This window comes from Myxine glutinosa, chromosome 7 (genome assembly GCF_964187855.1).
Source record: "Myxine glutinosa chromosome 7, kmMyxGlut1.1, whole genome shotgun sequence".
Lineage (NCBI taxonomy): Eukaryota > Metazoa > Chordata > Myxini > Myxiniformes > Myxinidae > Myxine > Myxine glutinosa.
In genome coordinates, this window is record NC_136267.1 from 13,429,886 (window position 1) to 13,452,533 (window position 22,648).

At 42.8% G+C, this 22,648-nt stretch overlaps 1 protein-coding gene across 1 annotated transcript in view; it reads right to left on the reverse strand.

Annotated features, from left to right (window-relative positions):
• The window catches only part of RNF213 (ring finger protein 213), a 391,778-nt gene that overhangs the window by 219,254 nt on the left and 149,876 nt on the right, over positions 1 to 22,648 (reverse strand). The window contains exons 16-18 of the mRNA XM_078781285.1: positions 15,453 to 15,617; positions 3,444 to 4,899; positions 3,133 to 3,326 (exon numbers count right to left, since the gene is read on the reverse strand). Coding sequence (XP_078637411.1) covers positions 3,133 to 3,326; positions 3,444 to 4,899; positions 15,453 to 15,617 — 1,815 coding nt within the window. The remainder of the gene's footprint in view (positions 1 to 3,132; positions 3,327 to 3,443; positions 4,900 to 15,452; positions 15,618 to 22,648) is intronic.

The following is a 22,648-nucleotide window of genomic DNA, read 5'->3' on the forward strand; positions in this document are numbered from 1 at the left end:
CCAGAGTTTGGCAGTGGAGGTGAAGAATGAAACATCATAATGGCCCACCCTCGAGTTGCCAATGGCCACACAATAATCATGAGATGTAGTGGCTTGTCAAGTATTTAGTCGTCTCACTAATGGTGGAGGTACACCAGCTGCAAGTTCTTGGGAGCAGAAACCGAAGTAATATCTGTAGAAAAGAGAAAGAGCCAACTTTGTGGCTTAATTCCAGCGGGTCGAGTTTTGAGGTTAGATTAGGAGAGTTGATAAGTCATATTACTTTGGATTCAATTCTGTCCAGTAGGTATGTGGAGCTAGAACCTCCCCAGATGTGAGAGCAGCACTCTATACAAGGACGAATCAATCCTATATATAGTTGAAGCAACTGAGAGGAGAAGAATCTTCGACATCTGAACAAGACTCCCAGTTTCTTCGCTGTTCACGTAATATGTGTATTCCAGGATAAATTTGATGTTAAGGTAATACCTAGTAGGTTTATTGTATCACATGGTGTAATTGTGGAGCATTCAAAGGAGATTGGAGAATTGAGAAGAGTTTTAGAGATAAATGGGAGGAAATTGAATTTTAGAAGCATTAAACTTAACCTGATTACATTTGCCCCACTGGGAAATCTTGTGTTAATCCAAATTTAAAGAGTTGGCTGTGATGAAACGAGTTGTAGGTCGAGTGAGGGAAGATGGAGCAGATAGGAAAAACATGGAGGAATGTTATGTTGAGTCATCAGCATACGAGTGCATTTGGTTATTTTAGAAGAAAGGTCATTGATAAAAAGAAGGAAGTGATGATAAAAAAAAAAGAGTGATGGAGACAGGACAGAACTGATGGACCCCACTGTTGATACGAAGGAGAGAGATGTTGAACCCTCAACAATTACAGAGATAGAGTGGCATGAACAAACTTTTGTACATCACCGGTGATGAAGGTTTTGTTCAAGCTTCATCGAAATAGTGTGTGTAGTTTCAGAGGAAAAAGCAATTTCCTATTTTGGGTGGTCAAACATGGATCCACTTTGACCCCCTGTCGACCACCTTAGACCTCAATTTTTTAATGACGTGAACAAACTTGAGTTGTAACATACCAAATATAATTTGCACCAAGTTTGGTCACAATTCCAACAGCCATATCTGAAAAGAAGTTGCAAGTGTTTATGGACAGATGGACGGACGACACGCCATCCCATAAGCTCCTCGGACCGACGTTTCAGGTAAGCTAAAAACAAGGAGCAAAAACTGATCCCCTCAACTATAGACCTATCAGCTTACTTCAAATCATAAGCAAGGTCATGGAATCCATCATCGCAGTTGATGTGAGGTCCAACCTTTTCTCCAACAACCTCATCTCAGATCACCAATTTGGATTCAGATCAGGTCACTCCACCTTGAGCATGCTGATTCTACTCACCCAACAATGGATGATCCCCTGAACTATAGACCTATCATATATGATGTTACTCATTGTCAGACGTTGCTTCAAAATTCTTCAAAAAAATTGCTTCAAAAAGGGGACCATGGTGCCCAAAAAAGGCCAACCCCTGCTCTGCGGGGAAAAATGGCCTCTAAAAGGTGGTTCATTGTCAGACGTTACTCATTGTTACCCTCATTGTCAGACATAAGATCAGGGCTGTCTCTCTGGACATATCTCGTGCTTTTGATACAGTCTAGCATCCTGCCTTACTCTCCAAACTCTCTGCGTATGGCATCCAAGGTCAACTCACACATGGCTTACTGACTTCCTCTAATCTCATAACCAACATGTGGCACTCAACCTTTCATCTCCTGTCCCTGTCAAGGCTAGAGTACCCCAAAGCAGTGTTCTGGCCCCAGTCCTATTCCTGATCTTCATCAAGGATCTCTTTGACTCACTGAAATCCACTTCATCTATTTGCTGATAACTCCACTCTCTGCCCTGGCATCCCTCCTCCTACAGACAGGCAGGCAAGCAGCAGCCTCTTCCCTCTATTCAGCCATTAAAAAAAAATCACAAGCTGGTCAAACACATGGAATATGTCTTTCCATCCTGACAAATCTTACACTCTCAGTATCTCTCTACGAAAGGACCATCTGGTAAAATCTCCATTCTACTTTCTTAACAAACTTCTTGAGGAAGTTCAGTCATTCAACTCTTTGGTCTCACTATCAGCCATGATCTTTCTTGAGCAAACCACATTTCAAAGTTGGCCTCCAAAGCCAGCTGCTGTCAGGGATCCTGCATCGTACGAAGTCCTTGGCACATCTGAACTCCTATCCACCTGCAAGGCCTTTATCTGCAGCTTGATGAAGTATTGCTCTCCCCTCAGGGCTGGTTCCCGTGCCTCACATCCTGTTCAGCCTGACGCTGTGGAATCCGAGGCCTCAAAGATTATTGGAATCTCCCACGATGAAGTTGAGTCTGTAGGCTCAGATGCTGAAGCTGAGTCTCACTTCACCATTGCAGACAGTTTGGTGGTCTCTCTGTCTTCTACCACCTCCTTTTCTAGTTTTGCACACTCTACTCTTTCTATGCTTTTTTTTCTGCAGGAGTCACAAAGTCCACCTTCAAACCCCTTCTGTTGGACCTACCTAAATCCAGGATCACTGCTCACCTACACTCATTTGTTCCTCTTTTGTCCTGCCTGTGGAATCCATTTCCACATCCTCTTCAATCTCATTCTTCCATCCAGGTGTTCAAGACAGCTGTTTACAACGTTCTCAGATCATCCCCAATCCAAAACAATGATCTTTTCTACCCTTGTTAACCCCACCCAAATCCCAGCTCCATCCACTTTTCCAGTTTTCTCTCCTGGCAGTTTCCTTCTGTATCCATATCGTCTACCCCATGCGTCCATCTCGTCTACCCCCCGTCAAACTTTACCAGAGGCGTACTTTGCATCCTGTTTTTGTCGATTACATCCTGATCCGGTCCCTGTACTAGCTCTTCCACGAGCCTCGATTATGTATACAAAAAACCCCAAAACCTATTTCAGCTTCAGCATTTCAACAAAATGGCTGACATTTTCTGGCACAATGGGATACCATGTAATTAATCGCATGCAAGACATCAGGTAAATATTACGACCCTCAAACAAAAGCAGGCTTTTAATAAACCATCTAATTATGTTTGAAAATCTTATTTTGTGAATGTTGTTCTCACAGCAGGTGCCACGTCGATGTGGAAGACACGAGCTCGTTGTTGTCCAGGCTTGTCCTGATGCTCAAGAAATCTCTCGGTCAAATACTCCTCATTTATTTCCGACTGTGTCAGTCGAATGATGACATAGGATAAGTCTGGATTTTTCAAGACTTCCTTACTGTGGGCTACTGTGTTTTTAATAAACAGTGATTTTCCTGAAAGGGACAAACAAATACAAACAGTTAATAACATCATATATTATAAGGCCTATTTTCTTCTGATGTTTCCTTAACAAAGAACGACAATTTTAAGAAAGCAGATGCTTTACTCACCAACACCAGGGCATTGTGATGACACTAAATGGATATGTTTACCATCTGGATAAGCACAAGCTGGAGAATCTGTGTTCTCGCCAATGTCAAACTGCTCATTCAGATACTGCTTGAGTCTTTGACTGGACAAACAGGTGTGGTTTACAACATGACATGAATCAAATGCAGTGGCAAAGTAGGTATGCTTCTTATCTGAGCTGCAAAAGAGCACAAGACGGTAGGCAATGTCCTTGGCAAAGTTCTTTTGAAGTTTGTCGAAATGCATTGCCACTTCATAGGTCAGTTGTTCCGCAAATACCAAGCTGTAGATCTTCTGCAAACTCCCTGCAGCACCAACAACTGCCCGCCGAATAAACAATTCACACTCTTCCTTTGTGGTCTGGTCTGAGCAGACCAGAACTTCATCATATGTAGGAAGTGGCTGGCCATTACTTTCAGCATATAAGCTGACTAGACTAGGAAACAATTCAGCATCAGAGCAAGTGACCAGATTGGGTCTTCCTTCGGAATAACACGTCGGAAGGCCTCTCGTAATAACCATTTTTTCACGAGAATCGAGGTAACTCAATGTCTGCCCAAGAATGTCCAAGCTCAGGTACTCCTCCGACACAACATGTGACAATTTTTCCTTGTAGAAAAACCAAAGGGCTGTGATGGTTTCAAAGCAGTTTGTCCTGTTAATCTTTAAATCATTTCTGTTATCTTCGGTTATGTCTTTCAGTGATGAAAGTTGTGCCACTTTCACCTGTGACTGTGAAGTGTTCCGATGTCTTTCATCAAATTTCATGCAGAGTTGTTCGACTTCCAAATGGTCTTCCATAAGAGATACAGCAAACGTAAAAATGTCATTTGCATCAGCAGTTGCTCCACAGCTTTCAATTGCAGCTTTTGCCAGATCTTCTGAAATTCCTTGTTCTTGAAGGTTTTCAAGCAGCTTCAGAACTTCATCATACTTGAGCAGTCCGTCCTGGTCTTCCAATGGAGATTGGTACAAACATCTGTTTTCTTCCTTTTCTTGAGCATTTACAGCAGCAATTGCCAAATCCAATGCACCTTTTACATCTTGTTCAGTACATTCAGACTTTAAGAATGAAAGCAAGTTGAGGGCCTGGGCAGAAACGCCCTGTTCCAACATGAATTGAGCTAGCTCTGAGCTCAAAAATACGAGTTGCTTAGCAGTATACCAGTTGAGAAATGGAAACCTATCTCGTTTCTCATACATATGTTGCTGCCAGTTTTCCAAACACTGTTCGAGAGCACGCCCGAGTTGCGGTAGTTCCGCACAGATAGGTTTTGATCCCTGCACATTAATTCCCAGCAGTCTGAAGTACACATCGACGGTGACTTTCCTTTGAACGCTGCAGTAAATCAAAGCCTTCCAATCATGGAAGAGCACATTCCCTGCAGTATGTAGCTCAATATATGCTTTGCCCAGCCTCATTGCTCCATCCAAGACCTGCAGGATATTGGAGAACATTGTAAGTTTGACACAGAAATCAGTCATCGCTGAAATGTAAGATTATACACCTTCTACTGCATACCTTCTGGGTAGTATATTTAAATACGAGACAAAGTCAATAAATAAAGTTAATTTTACCATCTCTATTATAGAATGTGAACCGTGATGTCTGTCCGTGTGTTTGGCTGTCTCCTGTAGGCGCTTCCTGTGCTGCGTTTGAAAATCTCCGCATGAAGGCAAACATTCAACCAGAATAAGAGCATGATGCCAAACGAGATACATTTTAACGTAAAATTAAACATGGAATTACTTTGTTTTAATGGCAAAATATCCTCCAATCTCATCAGTCAAAATCGACCATGCAATAATGATTCCACTTGGACCGAAACTGATCAAGAAGCTTTTTTTTCTAATTAGCGACGAAATTAAGCATTTTAAATATTTTAGTCCAACTATGAATCCTTGAATGGGGTGTTGTGGATACCTTTGTACAAAAGGCGGATGCGAATGCGTAAATAGGGTAAATTATGGACTATGGTAATCCGATAATGACATCTCTCACTTTCGAATCCGGTAGTGGACTGAATCGGTAATGGCCTGGGAAACATAACGGCAGCAACAACAACAACAAGCATGAAAACAACAACTCTCACCACCCACCCCTCACCAACCCACCCCTCATTCAAACCATTGCCCGATTCAAAAGTTTACGGGATTCAAACCATTTCTCAGGGCTTTACAGGATTTGAACCATTATCGGATTACCATAGTCCATAATTTACCCTATTTACGCATTCGCATCTGCCTTTTGTACAAAGATATCCACAACACCCCCCATTTTTGTAATGGTACAACGCTAACTTTGAATCGGGTAAAGGGTAAAGGGTGCTAACTTCACGGACATCTCTCACAGTAAATAAATCTGTGTTACTGTGTTTGCTGCGTAGATCTCTTATCTTGTATAATGAGCTTTATTATGCACTCGGTAACATGGAGAGACCATTGGCCCAAGGGATAGAGGGGTGTAACTGTTGGACGTTTGTTAGTAATTACGTCGATCAAATCTAGATATCTCACGGTGTTATGTCCCAAACAGCGAGACCAGGATCACGTGTCAAATGAGTTCATTAACTTCCTTTCCTTCCTCTGCTGCTATGTCTCATCAGCTCTAGTCTCGAGGCCATAAAAATACCACACCACGTTGCACAGACATACCACACCATGCTGCATAGAAATACCACACACCATGTTGCATAGAAATACCACACCATGCTGCATAGAACTACCACACCTTGTTGCATAGACATACCACACCATGCTGCATAGAAATACCACACCATGTTGCATAGAAATACCACACCATGTTGCATAGAAATACCACACCATGTTGCATAGAAATGCCACACCATGTTGCATAGACATACCACACCATGCTGCATAGAAATACCACACCATGCTGCATAGAAATACCACACCATGCTGCATAGAAATACCACACTATGCTGCATGCATGTTTGATGTAGTTGTTAACGGCCTTGTAGTATACCTGCCTGCTCTACTGCTTCAGCACTAGTTTACCTTTCACCAAGCCCAGGTATGCTTGGACCAAGGCGGGGATTATACGTTTGTTTTATTATTGACAAATGGGACAAATATTATTATTGTTCTTAACAGTATTAGTATTAACTAGGGCATGCCCGTACTATATATAAGCTAGGACGTGCCCGTACGTGGGTGCCCGTTCCTTGCCAAAAAAAAAAAAAAAAAAATTTGTGTAGGGGTGTGTGTGTGTAAACATCCTAGGGCGTGCCCGTACGTGGGTGCTAAAAAACATGCGTGCAAACAACAACAACAAAAAAAAACTTTGAAACCACGTGGCAGTAACGACCACAGAACCCCCCCCCCCCCCTCTATTTACATGAATGGTTTGGTCCATTCGCAACGACCACAGAACCCCCCCCCTCTATTTACATGCAATGGTTTGGTCCATTCGCAACGCCAAAGCGAACGGCGAACGGCTAAATCGCCATAGCTCGGTAAGTACTTGTCCGATTAATATGAAACCTTGAAAAGGCACATCCTCGGGTCCCCAGCAATATACCTGGCAAGTTTAAAGTATATCGGACCCGTGGTTGTCGAGAAACAGCGGTCACAGACAAACATACAAACACACATACACACATACACACATACACACATACACACAGAGATTAATGGAATTATAGATAGATAAATGCTTTGTCACAATGTTATCATTGTGTTTGGTAGTTATTTTGTCATAGGAATACCATGTCATGGGAGGACCTATTAAACTGCTCTATACACCTTAACATGGCACGTGTTTAGAAATATAGGAATTCTTCCAGATTCTTTGTAGTTAATTAGCCTAATCATCTCTGGCTATTGGTTCACGAGTTATCAAACAGAGTGACCACTATATTCGTCATGGGTGTGTGTCTGTGTGTCTGTCTGTCCGCAGCATAACTACCCGATGATAGCATCCGATCTTGATGAAACTTGGGTGGGAGGTTGATATCATGATCTAGTTGTGTCCTGCCTTGAGTGGGCGTCTTGCGCCCATTGTGGGCGGAGCGACGCCCGAAAAAGATGTCTTTTTAGGGGGTAATCAATTTCAAGCTACATCTTCTCCGAGGGAGTTGGTGGAATCTGACAGGGGTTTCGGTATTTGGTTAGGCCAATGTCATGTGTCTAGCCCCACAGAGCTCGATTTTTCATTTTCGCCCCAAGGTCAAGGTCACAAGGTCACGAAATTTAGAAAAGTCGATTTTTGATGGTTTTATTACATAGTTCACTTCCTGATGGTTACCTGATTTTATATTATCACATACATCATGAAATACAAGTTTTCCAACAAATTTCAGAATCTTCGATCTTTGACCATTGAAGGTCACAAAAGTCAAATTTTCAAAGTTGTCGGAATCGACCGAATTTTCGGTATTGTGGAGCTAACTAACCTCATAACTGATTATACATTATTTTCTATCTCATTTCAAGGTCAGTAACCTTCGTTTTGACATTTCCGGGCCAGCACCAAACACAATTACGTACAGCTGGCTCTTAAAGGCCTGCGCCTGCAGCGCATTGGGGCCCTTTGTAAATAGGCATGTACATCGCATGTCGGGGGCCCACACCTGCCACGTGGGCCCCCGACCCCACAGCCCGGGCCTGTTTCTTTTATTTTTTTCTTTTTTGTATACTGAATCGAGGCTCGTGAAAGAGCTAACATTTATTTCACAAACAAATCAACCAAACAAACAAAATATATAAAAAGAGGGAGCGGAAGACAAGATGGGGAGAGAAGGGGAAGCACACAAACACAACATTTGAGAGCAGGGAGAAGTGTGGGAGGGAGAGGGCTTGGGGGGAGGAGGCGTGGGACGGGGGGGGGGGGGGGTAGGGATAAAACACAAGGGGACCGAAATTAGCGGGGGTAGAAAAGATCAAGGTTTTGTATGGGGGAGGATAAGAGATGGTGGTGAACAGCTGTTTTAAAGACCTGGAGGGTGGAGTGGGATTGAAGAGTGAGGGAGTTTGTTCCAGAGGCGGGAGAAAAGAGGAATGAAGGAGTGAAGGTGAGCAGAAAGTCTTGATTTTGGCAGTTTAACCATAAGAGGGTTGCAGGCAGATCTTGTGCGACCTGTAGGAATATTTGGGGGACAGAGCCCACAGAGAGCTGGGGGGGCAAGGCCAGAGAGGAGTCGGTAGAAGACGGAAAGACCACCAACCTGCCTGCGGTGAGTGAGTGAAAGGCCCTTGGAGTTAGCTTCATCGCGGGAGATTCCAATGATTCTGAACGCTTTGGTTTCAACAGCGTGAAGACGAGCGAGGTGTGAGGCAGGAGCACCAGACCAGAGGAGAGAGCAGTATTCCATAGAGATGCGGATGCAAGCCTTGTAAGTGGTGAGGAGCTCAGGTGTACCAAGCAAGGACTTCGCACGACGGAGGATGCCCAGTCGGCGACTGGCTTTGGAGGCCAGATTTGAAATGTGGTTTTCCCAGGAAAGATCATGGCAGATAGTGAGACCCAAAAGATTGAGTGACAAAACTTCTTGGAGAGGATTATTCAGAAAGTGGTGGGAGGGTTGTCCAGTCGGTCTTTTCGGAGAGACATCGTAAGAGTGTGAGATTTGTCAGGATTGAAAGACATGTTCCATTTGTTTGCCCAGTCTGTGATTTTGTCCAGGTCTACAGAGAGTGAGGAGGCTGCAGACTGCCGATCTGAGGGATGAGGAATGGAGCGACAGAGAGTAGAGTCATCAGCAAAGAGATAGAGAGGATTTTCAAGAGAGTCAGAGAGATCATTGATGAAGACCAGAAAAAGCACAGGGCCCAGAACACTGCCTTGGGGAACTCCAGCCTGAACAGGAAGAGGAGATGAGAGAAACCCATTCAGGGCCACACGTTGACTACGACCAGAGAGGAAGTCCGCCAGCCATGCGTGGAGATTTCCATGGATACCAAAGGAGGAGAGTTTGGTGAGCAGAGCGGGGTGCCAGACCGTATCGAAGGCACGTGATATGTCAAGGAAGACGGCTCTAATTTCCTGTTTGGCGTTGAGTACCTCCATCCATTGTTGAGAAAGCAGAAGCAGCATGTCCAGAGTAGAGTGACCTGGTCTGAAACCAAATTGATGATCAGAGATCAAACCATTGGAGAAGAGGAAAGATTTCATATCTGAAGCAATGATGGATTCCATGACTTTGCTGATAATTGGGAGAAGGCTGATTGGTCTGTAGTTGCTAGGATCTGTTTTTGCACCTTTTTTGTGCAAAGCGATGATGTTGGCTGATTTCCAAGCAGATGGCAGATGACCTTGAGCAAAAGAGAGGGTGAAGAGAACAGAAAGAGGGAGTGAAAGAGCGGAAGTTTCGGTTATAGTCCGTCCTTTGTCATTGAATACCGCTCGCTCGTGAACCATCGTCGTCTCCTGACTTGTCATAACTAAATCTATTCTCATTTTGAACAGCTTCTGGGGCTCTGCTGCTGATCCCGCTGGGGAAGCTTAGAGCTCTTTCATATGGCCCTTTCAATAGGAATTTCTAACTATGGCAGTGCCTGCAGGGGGCGATATTTTTGACCTTCACCCCGAGCCCCACAAACCATCACTATGCCACTGTGTGTATGTGTGTGTGTATTTGCATTGTGTGTGTGTATGTGTGTGTGTCGGTCATGGGGTTTAGACCCTATGCACCATGTGATCAGAACATCTGAAAATATATATATAATTATGTCCTTACTGTGGCCTGCTTTAACCCAGCTGGATTTGGCTGGTGAAAAACATGTTGTTCACGGCTCGGAGAACCAGCCTTGGAGAATCTCTTTACACATGTGCCAGATTGAGATAAGAACCACAACCGACGTGCAGGGAAAACATGTTGACAAGTTATTTCCTTTACAATGTGGATGATTTACCATATAATTCTTGTTGCCTTCAAGTTAAAGGGTATTGTTAACCCTGAATAAAGTAGGATCTCATAATATATCCTTTGATTTTATGTACTCAATCATTTAACCCACTGTTAATGCTTTAGTGCCAAGTGTAAACAACTATACTCTATTGTGAGAACGCTTCCTTTCGCCTTGCCCAAGCTTGGTTTGTTTAGATAAGGGCCTGAGAAGGTCAAACCTATCTTATTCCCACATCTTTGTATTCTAAGTTTGGCCCTCTGCAGGAAGGGACCATGGTGGAGGTCTCTAGAGCCCATTTATTCCTTTGTCTTCAGCGGAGACTTTCATCTGATTTTTTGCCTATATAAGAAATGGGTATTTGCTGGATTTGCCAGTGAGTGCCTTGGTGGTGAACTGCTTGTGTAAAAGCTTTACGCTGCTAAGCCTTGCTCCACAATTGTGTTCGTAATTGATATCATTAAACCATTGTCGCTCTAACTTTGTCTTTCTCTCCTTTCCTATAAAGTGAAGCCCAACATGTGTGTTTGTGTGTGTGTGTGTGTGTATGTGGTGTGTATGTGTGTGTCTCTGGGGGTGTATGTGTATGTGTGTTATTTTATGAAGTGATTATTAAAGTGATTATTTTATTTTACTTTTTCACTGGTTTAAGAGCTGCAGAACAATTTGACGTGGCTCGTCAGGATTTGGGCAACTGGGACGGATCTGGCAAATACAATGATAGCTCTTACATGAGCTTCGATCTTGTCTACCAATATATATATATATATACCTTTCATCGCCATGCATGTCCGCATTGCATAATGTCCGCATTGCATTGCATTTATAATCCATAATGACGCACTGCTAGATGGTTCCCCTGGAGCTTTGCAGGCAATGCGGACATGCAGGGCGATGACGTCATGACGTTCGCTCATTAGGTTAGAGAACCAGATTACAGATACCAATTATTAGTAACTCCCAACCGCATCCAGGTCGACTCCATATGATGAGTGGATACCAGAGATAATGTTACCGTGTGGCAGGCGGTGCTTATCGCCCCCAGCAAGGTGAAGCAGCAGCTGTATGGGACACCTTGCTGGCGGTTCCCCACTAATGATATGACGGTTGCAGAGTGACTGATATATATATATATATATATATATATATATATATATATATATATATATATATATATATATATATATATATATATATATATATATATATATATATATATATATATCAGTCACTATCAGTCACTCTGCAATATATATATATATATATGTATATATATATATATACATATATACATACATACATACATACATATATATATATATATATATATATATATATATACATACATACATACATATATATATATGTATATATATATATATATATATATATATATATATATATATATACATATATATATATATATATATATATAAATATATATATATACATAAACACATACGGAACACAGTATTGTCGCGGGAACCCTTCGGTTAAGACCAGGGACCGCGGATGGACCTAAACGGATCTACTGCCCGATCTACTTTCACAAAGCATGAAACAAGTGTGTGTCCACCCTCAGGAGAGCCAGGAAACAATATCTCTCCATTCTCAGGACCGAACTCTCTTATCTGTCTCCCTCTTCCAAATCCTGGTGGCGTCTGGTCAAATCTGTTTCTGGTGTTTGTTCCCCCTCCATCCCCTCCCTCACCTCAAATGGCCACACGGCTGACTCCGCACGTGAAAAAGCTGAATGCCTCAACTCTGTGTTTGCCTCTAAATCTTGTGTCCCAAACCCATCCCTCTCTGTACCCACCATACCCAGTCGTACCCAGCTGCTCCTGGACTCTGTGTCCATTCCTCCTGACAAGGTGTAAAAGTTTCTGTCAACCCTCAACTCTGATTCTGCAACTGGACCTGACGGCATCAGCCCACGGGTCCTAAAATCATGTTCTTCCGCTCTTTCACTCCCTCTCTCTGTTCTCTTCACCCTCTCTTTTGCTCAAGGTCATCTTCCATCTGCTTGGAAATCTGCCAACATCACCGCTTTGCACAAAAAAGGTGCAAAAACAGATCCCAGCAACTACAGACCAATCAGCCTTCTCCCAATTATCAGCAAAGTCATGGAATCCATCATTGCTTCAGATATGAAATCTTTCCTCTTCTCCAATGGCTTGATCTCTGATCATCAATTTGGTTTCAGACCTGGACACTCCACTCTGGACATGCTGCTTCTGCTTTCTCAACAATGGATGGAGGTCCTCAATGCCAAACAGGAAATTAGAACAGTCTCCCTTGACATATCACGTGCCTTCGATACGGTCTGGCACCCCGCTCTGCTCACCAAACTCTCCTCTTTTGGTATCCATGGAAATCTCCACGCATGGCTGGCGGACTTCCTCTCAAGTCGAAGTCAACGTGTGGCCCTGAATGGGTTTCTCTCATCTCCTCTTCCTGTTCAGGCTGGAGTTCCCCAAGGCAGTGTTCTGGGCCCTGTGCTTTTTCTGGTCTTCATCAATGATCTCTCTGACTCTCTTGAAAATCCTCTCTATCTCTTTGCTGACGACTCTACTCTCTGTCGCTCCATTCTTCATCCCTCAGATTGGCAGTCTGCAGCCTCCTCACTCTCTGCAGACCTTGACAAAATCACAGACTGGGCAAACAAGTGGAACATGTCTTTCAATCCTGACAAATCTCACACTCTTACGATGTCTCTCCGAAAAGACCGACTGGACAACCCTCCCATCCACTTTCTGAATAATCCTCTCCAAGAGGTTCTGTCACTCAAGCTTTTGGGTCTCACTATCTGCCATGATCTTTCCTGGGAAAACCACATTTCAAATCTGGCCTCCAAAGCCAGTCGCCGACTGGGCATCCTCCGTCGTGCGAAGTCCTTCCTTGGCACACCTGAGCTCCTCACCACATACAAGGCTTTCATCCGCAGCTCAATGGAATACTGCTCTCCCCTCTGGGCTGGTGCTCCTGCCTCACACCTAGCTCACCTTCACGCTGTTGAAACCAAAGCATTCAGAATCATTGGAATCTCCCGCGATGAAGCTAACTCCAAGGGCTTCTCACTCACTCACCGCAGGCAGGTTGGTGGTCTTTCCGTCTTCTAGCGACTCCTCTCTGGCCTTGCCCCCCCCCCCAGCTCTCTCTGGGCTCTGTCCCGCAAATATTCCTACAGGTCGCACAAGATCTGCCTGCAACCCTCTTGGCTCTTATGGTTAAACTGCCAAAATCAAGACTCTCTGCTCACCTTCACTCCTTCATTCCTCTTTTCTCCCACCTCTGGAACAAACTCCCTCACTCTCTTCAATCCCACTCCACCCTCCAAGTCTTTAAAACAGCTGTTCACCACCATCTCTTATCTTCCCCCCATCCAAAACCTTGATCTTTTCTACCCCCGCTAATTTCACCCCAATTCCACTTTTTTGAAATACCAACTTCTGTCCAGGAAGTCCTGGGTGTCCTTGTGTTTTATACTTCTCCCTCCCCCCCCCCCCCCCTTCCCATGCCTCCTCCCCCCGGGCCCTCTCCCTTCCACACATCTCCCTGCTCTCGGATGTTGTGTTTGTGTGCTTCCCCTTCTCTCCCCATCTTGTCTTCCGCTCCCTCTTTTTGGGTATTTTGTTTGTCTGGTTGATTTGTTTGTGAAGTAAATGTTAGCTTTCACGAGCCTCGATTCAGTATACAAAAAAAAAAAAAAATCTACTGGAAGCAACGACCAATACGGATTTTACTTATGTAGCACGGGAGGAAGAAGGGAAGTGGAAGCTGTGGTAAAAGCGCTTACCTTCAGCGAACCGACGGCAACTGCAGGGGAATTAATGTACTCGACACCGAATTAGAATGTACAAAAATAAACACGTTTATTCCGGAACCCGAGACAATGAAACGCGACGGTACTCAAATAAAGAGCCTAAGTTGGGATCCCACACACCAGACTTCAAATACGCCACACAGGAATTAATTAAAAAAAGAACACGTCGTGTAATTGTGAATGTGGTGCGTCTTAACTGTCCGTCTTCTTGTCCCCACTTGGCTCCAAACTCCGGCATGGAGGAATCCTCCGTCCGCCTCGCACGCTTCGCGAGGCCGAGCCAACGCCCTCACCGTTTGCACACGAGGTCCCGCCCGTTCACAGCACCGAGCCTCGCTCCCGCACAAGCACCGCTCCAAGCACCATGCAGATGGCGAGCCAACGACCACCAGGGCCTCTCAAGACCAAGAAGAAGCACAAGAGCTTCGAGCACAGAGATATCGTGCAGCGCCAAGAGGCCAAAGAAGGGCGTGCAAGAGGTAGAACTAGAGCTGCTAAAATGTCGTGCAGCGCAAGACAGCCAGAGACAACCAAGAGCTCCAGAGACAAGCAGCGCAAGAGCAAGAGAGTGCAGGGGCTAGAGCTGCTGAAAATGTCCTGAAGCGCCCTTTTATAACCTGGGCGGTGACGTCAGCCTTGGCGCGCCACCAACCAGTGCCTTCCACCAAAACCTTCCAGCTCCTTCCCTCCAATCACACGTTCCCTGTGGCGTGGTCACGCGATGTTGCTAGGCCTAGCTGGTGATGTAGCTGACGGCTGGCACCCGGCGGTGCCCCGATCTGACTTTCTGCCTGGCTTCTTCCAAAGTCTTTGTCAGGGAAGGGAATTTAATTACTGTGTGCACTAAAGGGCCTATCTACGTGTCTACAGGTGTGCGTTGCCATAAGGGACAAAGGTTTGATTACCAGGTTCGACACACAGGGGCTGTTATCTTTAATCCCTACAACTACCTGGCACACGAACATCCTGGTATGTTTACAGGTGTACTCCTTAAACGACAAAACGCCTAACACATAGACTTATTACAGGGCAGATTCCCTATCGCGACAGACGAAGCATGTTACCTATTCAGATCTACCTGACTCTAGATATTGCTCTACCCTCCCGACATAACAGTATTAAGTCTTGCCATTATGAACAATGAAAATAATCAGTGGCTTAGTTAATCTAAACACATCAGTGACTTTCTTAAATATGATCACTAATATATTAATTTGCAAGCAAATTCATTTAAGCCTCAATTATTTACGACAGTACTCAAGTAACTTCTAACGGTTAATTGCTTCTTCTTTTTTCAAACCTCAATGAAGTAGTTGACATCTTGATGTGAATTTCCATCCTTGCTCGCAATGAGCATCAGTTTGTTCTGCAACTCCCTCAGGTTTTCCAGGCTGTAGGTACGAACCACATGTTTATCTCCCTCCTTTTGTAAGCAATTCAGTCTTATGACTGAATCCAATGTTGGCTGAGAAAGAGAAAAAAAAAGAGAAGACATAATGGAAAAAAAACCAATAAAATAAATCAGTGAGCAATGCAAAGCAAAAGTAAAATGTAAATGTCAAAGTCTCAATATCAGGCTGAATGAAGAAGAAGATTGTTCTGGTGAACATCAGAACTAATGACTTCAAAGTGAGTGAATAACTCAAACCTGTTCTCCCCTATGGGCCGGTGCTCCTGCCTCACACCTAGCTCGGCTTCACGCTGTTGAAACCAAAGCTTTCAGAATTATTGGAATCTCCCGCGATGAAGCTATCTCTGAGGGCCTTTCACTCACTCACCGCAGGCAGGTAGGTGGTCTTTCTGTCTTCTACCGACTCCTCTCCGGCCTTGCACCCCCAGCTCTCTCTGTGCTCTGTCCCCCAAATATTCCTACAGGTCGCACAAGATCTGCCAGCAACCCTCTGATGGTTAAACTGCCGAAATCTCGGCTCTCTGCTCACCTTCACTCTTTCATTCCTCTTTTCTCCCGCCTCTGGAACAAACTCCCCCACTCCCTTCAATCCCACTCCTCCCTCCAGGTCTTTAAAACAGCTGTTCACCACCATCTCTTATCTTCCCCCATCCAAAACCTTGATCTTTTCTACCCCCGCTAATTCACCCCAGATCCACGTTGTTTGAAATTCCAACTTCTTTCCTGGAAGTCCTGGCAGTGTCCATATGTTTTATACCTCTCCCACCGCCCCCTTCCCACACCCCCCCCCCCCCCCCCAAAGCCCTCGCCCTCTCTCAGATCTCTCGATGTCTCCATGTCTCTCGGTCCCTGCTCTCAAATGTTGTGTTTGTGTCCTTCCCCCTCTCTCCCCATCTTGTCTACCGCTCCCTATGTTATATGTTTTATGTGTCGGTTTGTCTTTCTGTGTGATTAATGTTCGCTCTTTCACGAGCCTCGATCTTGTATACAAAAAAAACAAAACAAAAAAAAAAAAAAAAAAAAAACCCTAAGTTTTTAAAGTTCTGCAGCTCCGTTATTATCCAATTGACTTCCTTAGCAGACTAACATTCAATTAAAATACCTGCAATATAAATCTTCAGCTATCAAATAATAAAGAATTATCATCAAGAAAAGTACATTTCAAACTGAATGTGTCGATGAGGAAACTCGCCTAATCATGGTCATTATTATGGTCATACCGTCATGGGCAATAGACAGGAAATTTTAGCTGAAGCTCAAGCTAACCTCTTGTGAACCATGAGTTTCAATTTTCTCATTCGATTTTGCAGTCTAAACCATCTAAGCAGGAGTCCAGAATAAAAATTCCAACACCATAATACTGAGATGAGCTCAGCGCATTTACACCAGATAAAAGTGTTTCCACAATTTAATAACAATGTTCCTTATTCCTTCTAATCCTAACTCATCCCGCTTATTCAGACAGACACAAAACATGCTCATTTGAGACCCATTCGTTTGCATGTCAAACCGTGAATGGTAGTAGCAGGAAAAACACACAATGTGGCACATTCACCCACCCCCTTTGGAAGTCATCCACCTCCACTCGCTTGTGCTTGTTTTGGTTCATTTACATGCACTCCATCGAGGATGGCCTCGTCCCACAGTGTTCCTCCCCCCCCCCCCCCCCCCTCACAAAGGATTTAAATAGGGTTAGTCTCAACTCAGTTGGCATTTTAGGTTGTCTAATGAACCCTTAATTTATTCACCGAGACGTTAGCTTAGTTATATAGGAATAAAACCTCATGATTACCCTCGCCAGGGGAGAGGGTATTGCATTTGAGTCCGTTTGTTACTTGTCAAAAATTTTTATTTGACAAGTATGTTGATCACTCCGGTTTGTGTGTTTATTTGTCTGTCTGCTCACTTATAATTGCCTACAGGTCAGAATTTTAAACCGATCTTCACGAAACTTCACCAAATGATAGAGTTTGAGGTACGACAAAATCCTACATATTTTTGAGGTCAAAAGGTCAAAAGGTCAACGTAGGCAGGCCAAAGGTCGGCCACTTTTTTCAAATTTCTAAAATCCTCAATTTTCATCCGATCGACTTCAAATTTGAATAGGATTTACAAATCAGGTAACTGAATTCAACCACCAACTATTTTTGAGATAAACATAGGTCGCATGGTCAACATGGTCGCAAGGTCAACATGGCCGCATAGGTCGCAAGGTCAACAACAGCTCGTCGCAAGGTCAACATAGGCCAAAGGTCAACAACTTATTACCAATTTCTAAAATCCTCAATATTCGTCCGATTGACTTCAAATTTGAATAGGATTTTCATATCTGCGAATTGAATTCAACCGACACTATTTTTGAGATCAACATAGGCCAAAATGTCAACATAGGCCTAAGGTCAACCACTATTCTCGAATTTCTAAAATCCTCAATTTTTATCCGATTGACTTGAACTCTGAATAGGATTTGCATGTCGTCTTACTGAATTCAACCACCAACTATTTTTGAGGTCAACATAGCTCAAAAGGGCAACATAGGCCAAATTTCTAAAATTGTCAATTTTCATCCAATTAAGGTAAAATTTGAAGGCGATTTGCATATCAAGTCACAAAATTTTAACCACAAAATATATATTTGTGAGGTCAAAAGGATGCTCTATTGAGTGCTATTCTACTTTGTTATCTTTTGCCAAGTTTTGCGCTATGAGTGATTTTTTCATCTGTTTGTTTGTCTGTCCGCAGATAATAATTACGATTTTCTCTGCAACCGTTGGTCCAATTGACAGGAAATTTTCACCATAGGTGTACCTCCTCCTGTATAATTTTTTAATGCTATCTATGACGTCATAGGTCAAGTGATACGGGCGCCATTTTGGAAAAACCGAAAACTTTGCACCTCTATATCTCCGAAAGCGCTGCATAGAAAAAATTGAGACATGGCTCATTGTAAAGAACTCTCCATGGGGAAATACATATGTTAATGATCATGTCATAGGTGCCTCCGTTATGACATCATAATTCGACATGTACAAAACTTCATCTGATCAAGATGAAATTTCTTGAGCGTCATCTATGGATACATTGATGGAGAAAAAAATAATAATGACATCATCATTCACGGTGGGATATCCCACAAAGCAATGTTCACAGTGCCAATTCTGGGATATTCTGTGAAGCTCACTTATAACGTGGCTATAATATTTTTATGTGGCCTTGAAAAGCCGTGAAAACGCCAAACACACGGCTGTGAATGTAGAAAGTGGTCATGCTCAGATTGCTCACGGCTCGTGGAAGATATCTTTTTTGCGTATGTCTAGTTGTTTTGTGCGTGGCTGATGGAAGATATGTTTTAGAACTGTGTCATGCTCGCAGCTCGTGGAATTTTTTTTTAATTTTTGCACCCGCAAAAAAACACAAATACGCAGGACACAGGGACGCGATTGTAGAAGTAGGTTGCAATTTATCAACTGCGAATACACGGCACCTGCGGATGTTGGGACCGCGAATGTCGGGGTCCGACTGTATTACCTCTTGTTTTTCAAAGGAACAACCCATGCATATCTACTCAAGTCAATAATGGTTGAATTGTATTTATATCCTTTATCATGCTTAAGTTCAATTAAGTCAGCGGATCATTTGTAATAAACCTTCCTTCATTTTAAACTTTGTGATTATTGGCTTCTGTAATTCATCAGCTAAAAGCTTATTAGGTAAATACTCTTCAGTCTTGATGACATCATTATAGCTTAATAGCTACCTCCGCCACCAAAGGTGGGTGGAAGTTATGTTTTCACCCCTGTCTGTCTGTTTGTCTGTTTGTTTGTTTGTATACAAAATATCTCAAAAGTTGTGGACGGATTCGGCCAAAATTTGGCAGTGATGTAGAGTATGTGACAAGGACGAAATGATTAGATTTTGGTGAAGATCCGGATTCGGATCCAGCTACTAGAATGTTTTAAGTGATTCTACACCATTGGGAGACGGGGCCAAAAACGATACATAGCAGTATATTTCAAAAAGCTATGGATGGATTTGGACGAAACTTGGTGGACCGGTTGGGTGTCTGGCAAGGACGATTCAATTCGATTTTGGTGAAGATCTGAATTTGGATTCGGATATGAGAATCGTTTAATTTGTCAAGTGATTCTTCACCATTGGGAGATAGAACCAAAAACGATACATAGCACGATATCTCAAACAGTTATATATGGATTTGGACGAAACTTGTTGGACAGGTTGTGTGTGTGACGAGGAAGAATCGATTCAATTTTGGTGAAGATCCGGGTCCAGATCCAGCTAGTATAATTTTTTAAGTGTTTCTTCACCATTGAGTGATATGGCCAACCAGGCGGAGGTATGCTTTCTACTGAGTGCTGTTCTAGTTTGTGTTATTTATTACCAAGTCCCAATTTCAATCTAGTGCTTATCATCTTCACGATAAACCTATCAACGTTTTCTCTCAGCGTTGTATTTCGTTAAATTATACAATATTTCTCTATTGGCTTCATCTTTTTCATCCAAAGTCGTGCTATTATCATCAACAATATTGTGTTCATACACACTCCAGGTCGAAAATCGCAGAGAAACCAATAGAGACTAGTCGGGCATTGCTATGGGTCTCCGTTGGAAATCATGGTTAGAGTTTCCAGTAGAAACCTAACCAGATTCAGTTAAAACCAATAGAAACCATTAGATGCAACTCGTCTGCAACCCATATAAACCAACAGAAACCTTTAAGTTCAATTGATCCTGTAGAAACCATTAGGGTTCACTGGTCTGAAAACCCATAGACCAACGACATATACTAAAGTTATAGCCATGTTCCTATCCAAGAGCCAGATAGCTCAGATGGCAGAGCACTGGTACAGTTCAACAGAGGACCTGGGTTAAATCCCCAGTCAGGGCATGTCATTTTTTCCCTACATATGTCAATTGGATATTTTCAATCCTGTTCATTTATATATTGGTATTCTATTGGTCACCTACAGGTCCCATTGACCTACTGTTTTTATTGGTATTTTCTACTAATCCAGTATTTCACTTTCCTTATTGAAACCAGTGGATCCCACTGGTACAATTTCCTATACGATTTGTATGGGATTTGTCCTATTGGTGTTCTGTGGGATTTTCGACCAGGCACTTCATCAACCCTATTTTTAGGCATGCTTGCTTCATCAACACCGGCTTTGGGTATTTATCTCATTTCCTTCCTTCTTTATCATATAAACTATAGTGAAGCTATCATATCATTTTTTATTCTTGAAACCGTGTATTTGGTGTTTGCTAATTGTGCTTTCACAAATCTCCTTCTCCTCACCAAGCGGGTAACATTCTTCTTTACAAGATTGATTTAAATTGTGTACGTCTTTGTATGTGTATTGAAAAAGACCAATTATACCCTAAATCATAATATCATACCCCCATTTATCAGAGAGTACGGTAGTACTCTCCATGTAGGTTGCCTTTTTAATTTAGCATACTTTTTTTATTCACTTGTATATTCTCATATGAACGAAACGTTCTTTATGAAATTCAATACTCGGCAAATAATTGAATTTAATAAGGAAATGGGTATGATTTGTAGGACCGGGTGTTGTGGTTGTAAATTCGATACATTTGAAAGAATTTGCTGTTTCATTTAAGTACATTTATTCTGTCAAACATTTAACCTCACCAAGTCATTCGCATTTGTAGGGCTTGGTTAACTGATTAATTTGGAGGCATTTTTCATATCAATCTTTTTTGTTATATTGTCGGACCCCGCTATTTGTGGTCCCGCTATTCACGTGTTCCACGTATTCGCAGTTGATAAATTTCGCAGTAATTCACGAGCCGCGAGCATGGCAGTTATAAACCCATCTTTCACCAGCCACGCACAAAGCAGCTGCACATATGCAAAAAACATATTATACGAGCCACGAGCATGACCTGCTTCAACATTCGCGCCACTGTGCTTCGTGTTTTCACGGCTCTTGCAGCCGCATAAAAATACGTAATTTAGCCGCACTATATGTGAGCTTCGCGGGATGTCCCACCAGCTGTGTAAACACGACATACCCCGCGATTTAATGTACAGAATAAAAATACTTCAACGAATCTACCACCAGCTGCGTAACACGTCATACAATGAAAACGCTTCATCACATCTATTGCTGTAATTAGCAGCTGCTCAATACGGCATCATCCAAGATGTTACACAATGAAAACACCTCATCATATCTACCACATGTTCTGCGTCGACATTCGTGGGATTTTCGTCGATATTCAACAGGACATAACAAATGAGGAATATTCTCAGGCAAAGGGAGTTTGAAAACGTTTGGTAGTAAAAATATGGGCGAATATCATAACTTGTATCTTTAGACTGATGTTCGTTTATTAGCTGATGTATTTGAGGCTTTTAGAACAGTCTGTCATCATAAGCAATCATATGGACTAGACCCTGCCCACTATTTCACTACTCCTGGATTGGCTTGGAGTGCTATGTTGAAAATGACAAAACAACATTTGCATTTAATTGGGGATGTAGATATGCTCCTGTGTATTGAGAAAGCAAAGAGAGGTGGAATATCCCAATTCTGTTCGAAAAGACGCAAAGGCAAACAAGAAATGTCTTCCTTATTTTAATAAGAATGAAGGGAACTCTCACTTGATGTATTATGATGCCAACAACTTGCATGGTTGGACTATGTCTCACGCTCTTCCTTATGGTAAGTTTAGACGGGTTAAAGACAAGCATGAAAAGGTCCTACATGATACTCGCATCTGACCGAGAACTCTTAGATGATTTAGATTATGGTTATCATCTCAAAGCTCATTTGGAATATCCTAAAGACTTGCATGAAAAACATAAAGGCTTCCCTATTGAGCTGAAAATGAAATCCCAAAAGAGGAATGGTTTAGCTAATATCAACAATCATTTCACACAGAAAGAAAAAAGAAAAAAAAAACACCTTTAGAGGCCATTTTTCCCCGCAAGCGGGGGTTGGCCTTTTTCGGGGACCATGGTTGTTGTTGTTTTTTGGTCCCCTTTTTGAAGCAATGTTTTACGGCCGGATGCCCTTCCTGCCGCCAACCCTTTTTGT